Source organism: Sander lucioperca, chromosome 9 (assembly GCF_008315115.2).
Source record: "Sander lucioperca isolate FBNREF2018 chromosome 9, SLUC_FBN_1.2, whole genome shotgun sequence".
Lineage (NCBI taxonomy): Eukaryota > Metazoa > Chordata > Actinopteri > Perciformes > Percidae > Sander > Sander lucioperca.
In genome coordinates, this window is record NC_050181.1 from 3,285,455 (window position 1) to 3,297,387 (window position 11,933).

Below are 11,933 nucleotides of genomic sequence, written 5' to 3' on the forward strand. Positions count from 1 at the left end.
CTCACCAGCTACACTAACCAAGGCAACCAAGTAACCACTCAACTGAGCTCCTTTAAATCATTTTTTTAATGACAAATGTGCTTATTTTCAAAGAAAGTATTGAGGCATGTGGTGAGCCCCCTAAAATCCCCCATGCAGTCATCATCCATCAGGAATACCGGGAGTTGTTTGCTGCAGATTCAGAAGTGCAGTATGAATGTGAAGATGGATATACTGTAGAGGGAGGAGGAACCAAGGAATATATCACTTGCATGTCTGGAAACTGGACTGAAGGCCCAACCTGCAGTAAGTGATGGACAATGTGATGAGATATGTAGTGATTAAAATACTTTTTATTGAATTGGCATTAAAGCGAATTATCAATTTGTTTGTATCAACGACACTTGAATGATCACATGACACTTGAAAGAACGTTGCCAGGAAACAACAAATTATATAAAAGTACTTTCTAGGAGACAGGGTGGCAGTACTGACATGTTATTGTTGAGGCTGCCATCATCAATGTTCAGAATGGATCAGATAAGTCCGTGTATTTGTGAAAAGTGTCACTTCTTGGCACATTACCACAAAAATTGCTGAACAACTCCAAATTAATGCCAATGTTGCTCTGTGTCTGCTGGATGTGTAAATAGGCAACTGTTTTATCTCCATTTGAAATTTATATGTCAGTGTTCTGCTGCCCCCACTTGGTAATAAAACAATAAAACAGGTTTAAAGGGGTGATAGAATGCAAAACCGATTTTACCTTGTCATAGTTGAAAAACGACAGTTTGGAGGGTAAATAGGACATACATTGAACCTCAAAATCCCATTGACACCCCTATCCTCTGCAAATCTCACAATTTGAAACTGCCTCTGAAAACGGGCAAATCTCAACGAACCGCCAAGTTGATGTCAACTCGGTGGCTCCTCCTTATTTGGCTCTAGTCTCTACCTTTGTCACGCCCCAAAATTTACATAGGTGACACCACTGACCTGAGGTCAGCTTAGTCTTCTGAATCTAGGTCACGCAGATCTCAGAAATGTTATAAATTTGTGTCTGCTATTTAATTACTAAATTCACTTCTGAGACTTTTTTTATGCGAGAAATCAACTATGTAGAGGTCAAATATGGGCCGTTTTACGAAAATTGATGGCTAATTGCAAATTTTGTCCGACTGTGTGTCGCAGTTCAGCAAATTAAAATAAAATTACCTTCTTTTGTGATCCATGAAAGTGAATATATTATATGTAATGTTTGTTTGTTTTTCTCTCAGTCAAAGTGAGTTCTGTGGGCCCACCTGGGGGGCCCACTACATCAACTGGCAGTGGGATACAACAAGTTGAAGGTAGTCTCTGTATTAAATTACATTACATTGCATTGATGTAGCTGACACTATATAACAAATGCATTCAAAAATGTGGGTAACACCCTAAAATATGAATTTGTTTACCCATTTATCTAATCTTACTATAGAATATGTGCTGTGATAGCAAGGCAGCCAGTAAAAAGCTGAGGAAATCAAAATATGGGGTGAAATTTTAAGTTGATTTACTGTGCTATGACAGTTTAAAATCTTTGTTTCCAGAATCCTTTATATTGTTTGTTTTTTTCAGTCAAGAACTGTAGACAGAAGCCCGTAGTTCCTAATGGTGATGTTGTGGGAGATGATCCAATGTTTTTGAGTTACCACTGTGCTGCTTTGTACCAACGAGTGGGTCCAGAGAGAGTGATGTGTTACAGCAACGGCATGTGGTCAGAAGTACCCTTCTGCAAAGGTAAAAACAAGTCAGTTCTAAAGATCTGTCAAAGAGGTTCGCTGGGAAAAAAAATAACAATTTGTTGTTTCCTTTGTGCAGCCACCTTCTGTTCTGTGGACACTGATAGATATCTTGCATTAGTATCTGTTGGAGTTAAAATTATAAAAGATGGTGAGACCGAGAGATTGGAATGTGTGCACCAGACTCGCTGGTGGACAACTCATTATTCTGTGGCCCGGTGCACTAATGGAAGAATGACACTTTCCAGATGTAAGTATCTCAATCTGTGTGTGTGTGTGTGTGTGTGTGTGTGTGTGTGTGTGTGTGTGTGTGTGTGTGTGTGTGTGTGTGTGTGTGTGTGCCAAATAGTTTTGCAGATGGTGTTGGTGTAGTCTTTATGCTAAGCTAACCCCTGCTAGCTACATATTTAGCATAGGCCGACAAACATGGAGTGGTGTCGGTCTCATCCAGGATTTTCCTTACCATTATAAAACTGGGGCGCAGCTAAGCCAGATGAATGTAAAATCAATTTGAGCACATGCTCCTACGAGTCTTTCACAATCCTAGGGACATCTAACACTAAACTTTCTAGTTTTGTTTACTTTGCGCCACAGAAAAGGAAGTAGGGAAGCACATTCTGCTTTTTAGCAAATCCAGTATATGTATTCACTTTTTGCTTCTGCACCATGCACAATGATTTAAAAACCTGCAGACATTTAGTCATTCAGACAGACTTCACCTCCCTATGAGAAGTCAATAAGCTGCTCCACATATTCACTGCCGTGCTTCTCTCTGGCTGTTTTCAGGTTGCGACCTTCTGGATAAATGGACGGTGAGTGTTACTCCTGAATCTACTTTTTAAAGAAACACACTGTATTAACACTGATGTTGTCTCACACTACTACTGATTATTCCTATCTTTTTTAATTATTTACATTCATGATTATACATTTATATTTTACTTTATTTCTATATTTTAAAATATTGTTTTTGTAAAACCTCTGTTGTGTAACCAGGTTTGCTAAGGCTGTATCACCGAGGGGAAGATCTGCTGCCTTTGGATCTGCTCACCAACGACTGAGAACAGCCTGGAAACTTTTCAGAGACAACAGAGTTCTGATTATGCTGTCACACACTGTTTGGGCTTTCAAAAAACATTTCAGTGTGTATATTTGATGGACAGGCCTTAATAAAGTCTTTAACTGGAATTTTAACAGATTTTTTCTAGATTGTGTCTGCAGTTTTTATGTCTAAATGGCCCCAAATTAATCCAAATTATCCAATCCTGCTTTCTCTGTTCAGGGTTCAGGTGGCTGGAGGCGTTCCCAAGTGGGGTACAGTCTGCCACAGGCCTAATAACTTACAATAATCAATAATTTCACATCTGATTTTATTGATCATCATGACACAACATTTGAGAAGAGAATCACCAGTTTCAGTATGTAAAGATGGACTGTTTTGATATTTAACTATCCAACAATTGTGAACAACTGCCAAAATGTTATATCATTTTTTTAAATCACATTTTATGTGATGTCACATCTGTTTAAAATAAGATTCTTGTACACATACATAAGAACATTGACCTCTAATCATTGTGCTCATATGTATGCCACATGAGTGACAAATTGCAATATACATGAAGGCCACAGTTTACTCAGCATTATAAGGCTGCCACTAGTGATTTTAATTACCTATGGATACTTATTTATTTGGTAAGCCAAATAATTGTTTAATTCCAAGTTTTCTTTTTAATACTGTTGGTTTATGATAAGTTAGTAAAACCAAAATGAGAAGCTAGAACCAGCAAATTATTGCTGTTTACTGGATAAATGATTCATATATTTATCAAAATTGTTATCAATTACTTTTCTGCCAGTCAACAGATCCCTTAAAAAAAACAGCTTTGTCTCTAGGGTCGGGCATCGTTTTAATTCTAACAATTTTAAACCCAATGCTGATTCTTCCTTTTTGATTCCGGTTCTTATAGATTCTGATTCTGTTCATGCTTATTTTACAGATAAGAGGAACATTTTATTTTGATTCAACAGTGATTTACAGTTTTACTGGGCTTTTTCAATGTATAACAAAGCCACACTTCAGAGCGGTGCTTACTGTGCTCCATGGCTGCAACACAACCAAGCGCCTGGAAGTAAATTTTGAACCGATGATCGGATTCGAAACAACATTTTGCAAACGATTCCAATAAAGAAACGATTCCACTGGAATCATAATTTTTTAAACGATTCCAAGTTGGAACCGGTTCTCGATGCCCAATCCTACCTATAAAAAAAGGCAAACGCTTAAAACACAAGTTATTCTGTTCCACCAAAACCTCCAACCATCAGTGAGAACCGAAGATCCTCTTTTTGGAAAACATGAGTTTTTCATTTCTTTCACTGACTAAAGGAACAGCCTTAGGTTTTAATAACATTTTAAATTAGTTTTTTCATCTCATTTATTGGAACAAAAATGCTCCCACAACTGTCTTTTTTTCAGTTTGATGTGACACAAATACATTTATTTTAGTGACAATGAGGCATGAATTACCTGAGATCAAGCTGAACATCAAAGACGTTATCCCATGCTACACCACTGTACTTTTTGTCTTAAATGTAATAATGTTGCATGGAGGAAAATAATTGCCCTCTGTATTGAAGTGTGAATACATTTTAGTGGTGAATATTTTAGCTTCTGTTCTTATTAGAGCATCAGTGTGTGTGATCAGAGTTAGAGATGTTCTGCACAGAGGAAGCTGAATCCAGTCCCAGCAGCGTGCCCAGGTAGGACTGCTCTCGGGGGTCCAGCATCTGATCAGGCCTGACGGGGTGGACAATGTTGGCGGGTTGGGGGGTTAGGGTGTACTTTTCTAAGAATGCCAGGTCTGTCGCAGCCTGGTAGCGAGAGTTCTGCTGCTGTCCTTCAGCCTGCATGTTCACAACGCTGTGAGTTTGGGAGGACAGAGACGCGGCCCTGTGAGCATTCAGGTCTCCCTGTGCTCCTCCTGCCATTTGGACAGGAACTAAAGTAACAGGCACGCAGACGTTCGTAGGACGGGGGGGGCTCTGTAGGGATGACTTCGGTTCCGTGCGGTATACCTTAGAGGGCTCCTCAAAAGGAATGGAGACTATTTTGATTTCGCCGAGTGTGCCGAGGGGCTGCTCAGTACACCGGGTGCTGTGCACGTGGTCAACATGGTACTTGAGCTTGTCTTTTCTTTTAAAGGTGGCACTGCAGTGGGGGCAGTTAAAAGGACGAGCGTCTGAGTGAATCACCATGTGCTTTGTCAAGGTCTTCTTGATCCGAAATGTTTGGTTGCACTCGGGACATCTGTGGGGTTTCTCACCTGTCACATTACCACAAGAGAACATAAAAAAGTATGTTTAGATAATAATAATTGACCGTTGTGATGTGTTTAACTGTTCTACCAAGGATTAGTAAAAGTTATGAGAAAGAGCTCTGTCCTGCCCGGTATTTGGTTTGGGGAAGTTTACACTCCAGCAACCTCAGCCAAACTAACCATATAAATTACATACCAATATGTTTGACACATTATCAAATCATTTTCTTCTATAAATTTGAAGCAATTTATACTGTTTTTAAAAAAGATGTCTAACCACTCTGTTGCTTGTCCAAGTATGTTTTTATATTGTAAGAATCTGAACCATCCAAGGGCTTGTTACTTTTACTTTATTTGACAGGGACAGTGCATATTAATAACATTTCTGAAAATATGCCAGAGTAAGCCAGAAAGGCCGATTTTCCCTGGGCAGGCAATAGCACAGATGTTAAGAATAAAAGCATTGAAAACTATTTGCTTCCTAAAAGCATCCAACTGCAACTTTTCTGTTCTCATAAATGTTTTCAAGCAAATATATTCATTGACTTCTATGTTTCCTCACCTGAGTGGGTCCTGAAGTGCATTTCTAGACTGGACTTTCCTTTAAATTCTTTCTTGCAGACCTCACACTGATGCACAGCGGTTTTATACCTGTTGACAGAGTCCTTATTAACAGAGACAAAAACCAAGAACACAAAAGGAGGCTAAGGGAAATATTACCATTTTTACAACATTACTAGAAAAAAAAAAGAATAAGTGTGACTGTGATTTGAAAGATAACATACTTCTGCCAAACTTTCTCTCCCAAATGAATGCTTTTGTAGTGGACCGTCAGATGATCATGGCGCCTGAAGCACTTACCACATTCTTCACATTGGTGTGCTTTCTCACCTGTAATAAACATGGGTTACATTAAAGTAAATACTGACTGGAGACAGTGAAAAAATGTAACAGTATTTTCCACTGATGTGGAATGTGTGAATAACACAAGACAGCAAGACACTGCCACGAAAGAAGATGCCAAAAAAAAAAAAAGACACACGAGAATCAACTGCCATTTGTCTCATACCGTACCAGAGTGTATTTTCTGATGTTTGGTCAGGTGATCGTGGCGTATAAAGGTTTTCCCACATTCATCACACTCATAGCGCTTATCGTCATGGTGGACTCTCAGGTGTAACCTGTCCAAGGAAAAGTTTGTTCATTAAATTTAACTTTACAAAACGGAGCTTAAAAACTTTCACAATCACATTCTCAAATGTCAGCGCACCTACCTGTAGGAGCTGCCATGACGGAAACTTTGGCCACAGATACTACAGAGGTGAGGCTTCTCCCCACTGTGGATCCTCAAATGCTCTCTCAAGGTTGTCCTATAAGAAGTAAAACACGCCTCTCAATAAAGCAGCACAGTTTCAGTTCTTCAGTTAAGCATGTCAAAATAAGTTGTGGAAATAAGGCAAATTTGGGGGAAGTTTAGAGATGTACCTTTCCCTTACAGATTTCCCACAAACAAAGCAGGTCCACTTTCTTTTGCCGCCATGTGTGCACTCAATGTGTCTCTTTCGGTTGCCTGTGTCATTAAACTGTCGGCCACAAATCTCACAGGGAAAGGGACCTGAAAATGAAAAAGGATGCAAACGCGTTCATCAAATGCATCGATTGGCACACAGTCAATCACACAACAGTGACATTTAAAGGTTATTTTGAACCCTAAGAGCTTAAGAATTTATTTTTTACTGTATAATTCTCACCTAAGTGGTACTTTTCTTGGTGTTTCAGCCTGGCAAACCTGGACTTGAAGAATTCATCACAGAAGGAGCATTTAAAAGGCCGGTCCTGGGTGTGCAGGATCATGTGCTCCTGCAGATGAGGCCTGCGGGTGAAGGTCTTCAGACAAATCTGGTACAGGAGGTTCAAAGGTTACAGACTGTTAAAATCAAAATATACTCTTACATTGAATTACTCTTTATTAATTGCAAAAATGCATTTATTCATCATCATGATCTACTTAAAGTGCTCATATTATGCTCATTTTCAGGTTCATAATTGTATTTAGAGGTTGTACCAGAATAGGTTTACATGGTTTAATTTTCAAAAAACACCATATATTTGTTGTACTACACATTACTGCAGCTCCTCTTTTCACCCTGTGTGTTGAGCTCTCTGTTTTAGCTACAGAGTGAGACATCTCACTTCTGCACTATCTTTGTTGGGAGTCGCACATGCGCAGTACCTAGGTCAGCACTACCAGCCAGTCAGAAGCAGAGTATGAGGGCGTGCCACGCTAGCAGCTAGGCGAGCATTATAACGTGTGTTACAAAGTGACTCACGTTCGTCATGGAAGTAAAGGCTGGACTACAATAGAGCAGTTTGGAGCATTTTGTGAACAGTGTTTTCTGTTGGAGATGTTAAGTCCCTTTGAGGTAGACTTTGGGCTTTTTCACTTTGTAAACCTATAACGTGCACAAAAAGATAAATAACACAATAAAGGAAAGGGAAAAAGCCAAAAAGCATAATATGAGCACTTTCAGATCAGTTCACATATTCAGGCAATAATATGGCTGAAATCAATTCTTACAGCACATTTCCAGCCTTCACTCTTCCTCTTCCTCTTGGTAAGAAACTCTTGGATGTGGTCTGGATGAAACCTGGCAGGACAGTGAAAATACATGACATTATCACACAATATGACTGTGGCTACCACAGCTGTTGCCATCATAGAGATCTATTGTGGAGTTAGCTCTACAAAATTAATTTCCTTTTTTCCTAAAACACACAACACAGTCAAAATGAACACATACAGTATTCTTCCAAAGTTCACCAGACTAGGCTAAGTGTACTCCAAATCATCCTTTTTTACTGACATTTTATATTCATACCAGCTTAAGTGAAGGTGTAAAATTGTAGATTTTTAGCAATGCTAACAACATGATTCTAGGGATGCCAATGTCAGCCGGCCATATCTGAATAAACTACTGAACAGACTACCATGAAATATAGTACTGCATTCATTTCCCCCACAGGATGAATTGTAATAATTTTGGTGAACTTTGTCTCTAGAGCTATAATCAGATTAAAAAAATATGTAATTGTAGTAATTAAAGTAATTACATGTAGCTATGTTTCCAAAATTCTAACTTTCTAACTTTTTTGACTTCCTTAACTCTGCCAGCAAAATATTATATCAAGGCAATTAAAATGGCATGACAGCTATGCAGAACAAAGATTAGCTTTTATTAGATATAGGGTTGTTTTCAAATCAACAACAATGATGGTCAGCTATAAGATACTACAGATAGCTAACCAGGAAGATAATATTATCTATACACCAAATTGTACCATCAGATGCCCAGTTGTTGTTGCCCATTTTTCCCTCTGAGAATATTTGAATTATCCTAATATGAGGATTATATATTTCAACGTGTAGTCTGGCATGGCTGACTTTGTGAACCAAAGGTAAACTTAATAACCGTAAGGTAGCTTGTTCTTCACCACAACACTGAGCAGAATGGATTGTTGTGTTACTGAAGTGTCTCACCTTCTGACATGCTTGGCCAGGGTTTTCTTGCTGGCATGGAGTTTGTTACAGTAGGGGCATTTGTGCTCCTTCTTCTGGACGGGTGCATCGCTGGTGTGCTTCTTCTTGTGTACAGTCAGGTTAGACTTGGTGGAGTAGCGCTGAAGACAGATGTCACACTGGAATGGTTTCTCTCCTGTGTGCACTCTGGTGTGACTCTCATACTTCCCTATAAAATGCAGGAAATGTGCACAGGTTAATATATAGTATCAGTACTGATAAATTAGGAAGGGCATTTTTCGCCATTTTCTGACATTTTATAGACCAAATGATTAATCAGATAATTGAAAATAATACACAGTCATCGACAATAATAATAAAAAATAAAAAAGCCCTACCCCTTAACCATGTAATAAAGCGTTTATTTTTTAGTAACAGTAAGAAAGATACTTAATAGAGATGATTCTTGGGTTTAACATCTCAGTCTGGCATGGTACGCTATGGCTGATTGAGTAATAATTACTAGTGGAACTACCCTTCCACAGTAACAACAGCTACTGTACTAACCCAGCTACTAAGACAAAACATCAATGAGAACAATAGTCTAGACATTACTCCATGGTTCCCACCTGTGCGGTCAAAGGTCTTGTCACATTTGGGGCACTTGAGAATCTTCTTGCTGGAGGTCTGGATGATGACTGGAGCCAGACCCTCAGGGTACACTGGACCCTGGGTAGAGCTTCCTGCTGCAGGCACATGCACTTCCACCTGTCCATCAGCCTGGTGCTCTGCCCTTTCTACATCAGAACCCTGCTGGCCTGCGCTCTCGTCTGCTGCGCAAACCTCAACAACTTTCCTCTGGGCAACCACATCCTCATTCATGTCTCCTTCTTCTTCCTCCTCATCGTCCACTACGTCTTCCCGCTGAGCTGGTTTAGATGTCTCGTTCGCAGACAGTTTGGGAGCTTGGTTTTCCACAACCAGCTTTTCCGCTTCTTCAATTCTTTCTTCATCTTGCTCTCTTGGTGATACAGTCCTTTGTTTCTCCTCAGGAGTGTTGTCTCTTACATTGTCTCTCTGATACTTGGCGGGTGTTCTCCTCCTGCGAGCTGATCTCCGCGTGGTAGCAGTCCTCTCAGCTGCTGTCTTCCCTTTCTCAGTTGAGGTTTCCTGCTGTGCATTAGTGTGACTCTCAGCCAAGTGGTTCTGCAGGGAGTTTGCAGTGCTAAACTGGCGACTGCACATGGTGCACTGAACATCACCTAGGCTCTGGATGTCTGTGTCACCTGCTGGTGAGTCACTGGAGGTCATTTCCACCTCAGGAGACTCTCTTATCTCATCCTGTGACTGGATCACACGCACTGAGTTGTTGTTGTCTCCTTCTTCACACAGCAACTTAAGTATATCCATCATGTCCAGGAATCGGGCCGCTTCAGTTAGAGCTGGGAGATCCGTCTCTGGGACAACGCACTCAGAGGTGTACAAAAAGCCAAGCAGGTGCTGGAAAACAGAGTCCTCCACATGGTCCAGAGTCACATGCGCTGTAGCAGGGTTCTTGGACAGCTCAGCGTGGAAGTAGCTGCTCCCATGGGCCAACACCACCTTGTGGGCACTGTAGCGTTTCCCACCCACAGACACAGACACATCACAGAACCTCTGTCGGGTCCGATCCTCATTCAAGAATTTGAGGAGGCTGTGACTGTGCTGAGACATAGCCATGTGCCTGATTGGTGAGGTTGATTCTGGGACAGTTTCAGAGTTTGCTTGGGCGTTGGAGCTCAGCAGAGTGCTCGGCTCTGTAACACATCCATTGCTGGCACTGGCCTGCCTGCTGCGTTTGGGACGCAGCGGATTACAAGGCTTTTTCTTCATTGGGGAGCCTGGTGGGCGACCATGAATCACTCCTGAAAACCAGAGGAATAGAAGTGCTGAGATTGAACGTGCAACTCTCAACGTCTCAATCATTTAGATTTGATAGCATTGCTAGACAAATGGCTTAGCATGTAAATATACCTGACTTTAACAGCACAACAATAGTAACAGCATGAAGCTAACATGAATAGTACATTGTGGTGAAAAGGATAAATTTAAAAATTGTGCATTAAAAAGAGCACAATAACGACTTATTCCGAACATTTGAGGTATATTTTCATCTCTCATTTCTTCAAACAAAGGAGAGAGAATAGCTAAATGTTATCAACATTGTGCTCAATAGACTATACAGGCCTGACGGAGATGTGAAATTAAGCTAGTAACCGTACTGCTATCCTGACGGTCAAGACGGTTGCATTTGCAATTTGGCTTTCCACCTCAAGGACCCCTAATATGCTAAAGAGTCTGACGGACGGGCCCCCCTCCGAGGAGAGTGTTGACAAACGACCCTCACTGCTACCCCGGAAATTGAGGTCTATATCGAGACGTTTTAAAAACAAGTCTTACCTTAGAGATACGGGCCGCGTTTACAAAGCACTGTACACTCCAGCTGACACACGTATCGTTAATGTAGAAAATAAACGGAGGAATAATAATAATAATAATGGGCCTCGGTCCTGATTATCTTTAACGCCCATCTTCCCATCCTCCAGAAATGTCGGACACCGTAACAAACCGTTCGTCCATTGGCTGTTTTCGGCTTTTGTCCTCTAAAGCTCTCGTGGCGTAAACAGAAGTTAAAAAAAAAATAAATAAATAAATAAACCGCGTGAGAAAAACAAACGTTGATACCTTTGTTAATGCATTTTATGCATGTAACGCATTAAAAGTCAAACACCAATAAAACTAAAAGAGGACTTGTTTGTCGTGCATTATACACGGAAGTGTTCATGAGACAAGGGTATCATGGGTAATGTAGTTTGAAAGCTAATTTTCTCCCATGACCCTCAGTCTTTTACAGTGGTGGAAAGCTACTAAATACATCTACTCAAGTTTGAGTAGCCTACAATTCTGAGGTATTATTACTTTACTTTAGTACTTTACAGTTTTGTTACTTTATACTTTTAAACTTTAAGTACATTTTGCTGATAGTATACCTAATTTTACTTAAGTAGGACTTTAAATGCAGGACTTTAACTTGTCTCACAGTATTTTTAAATTGTGGTAATTGAGTATTTGATTACTTATTCCACTTTTTTTTACTTGGTCTTCTACTTCACTCAAGGTTAAATGTATGACTATCAATACACCAGCTATATTTGCATACACAGTTACACACACATACTTCCAAAATAAACATATGCTCTAATATAATGATAACATTGCACTTTATTTAATAGTTTTTAATATATTGGATCATGGCCCCAAATTCTGGGCCATAACACACTGTGGGTGCCATTGTCA

The 11,933-nt window shown here is 40.0% G+C and overlaps 2 protein-coding genes across 4 annotated transcripts in view; one reads left to right on the top strand and one right to left on the bottom strand.

Annotated features, from left to right (window-relative positions):
* LOC116046164 (complement factor H-related protein 1-like) overlaps positions 1–2,877 on the top strand; it is a 16,358-nt gene extending 13,481 nt beyond the window's left edge. For both annotated transcript variants that reach the window (XM_036005334.1, XM_031294419.2), the window contains exons 4-9: positions 94–285; positions 1,257–1,328; positions 1,597–1,758; positions 1,840–2,010; positions 2,547–2,572; positions 2,757–2,877. In XM_036005334.1, coding sequence (XP_035861227.1) covers positions 94–285; positions 1,257–1,328; positions 1,597–1,758; positions 1,840–2,010; positions 2,547–2,572; positions 2,757–2,765 — 632 coding nt within the window. In that variant the 3' untranslated portion in view covers positions 2,766–2,877. The remainder of the gene's footprint in view (positions 1–93; positions 286–1,256; positions 1,329–1,596; positions 1,759–1,839; positions 2,011–2,546; positions 2,573–2,756) is intronic.
* The window catches only part of zbtb41 (zinc finger and BTB domain containing 41), a 19,293-nt gene extending 7,869 nt beyond the window's left edge, over positions 1–11,424 (bottom strand). Inside the window, exons 1-11 of one of the 2 annotated variants that reach the window (XM_036005321.1) lie at positions 11,037–11,424; positions 9,227–10,501; positions 8,619–8,826; positions 7,659–7,728; positions 6,832–6,979; positions 6,566–6,695; positions 6,355–6,450; positions 6,155–6,261; positions 5,866–5,971; positions 5,643–5,731; positions 4,668–5,086 (exon numbers count right to left, since the gene is read on the bottom strand). In XM_036005321.1, coding sequence (XP_035861214.1) covers positions 4,668–5,086; positions 5,643–5,731; positions 5,866–5,971; positions 6,155–6,261; positions 6,355–6,450; positions 6,566–6,695; positions 6,832–6,979; positions 7,659–7,728; positions 8,619–8,826; positions 9,227–10,469 — 2,616 coding nt within the window. In that variant the 5' untranslated portion in view covers positions 10,470–10,501; positions 11,037–11,424. Of the gene's footprint in view, positions 1–4,243; positions 5,087–5,642; positions 5,732–5,865; positions 5,972–6,154; positions 6,262–6,354; positions 6,451–6,565; positions 6,696–6,831; positions 6,980–7,658; positions 7,729–8,618; positions 8,827–9,226; positions 10,502–11,036 lie in introns of those variants that run through there. The other variant, XM_031294355.2, reaches the window with a different exon arrangement.
* Between the last annotated feature and the right edge of the window lie 509 nt (positions 11,425–11,933).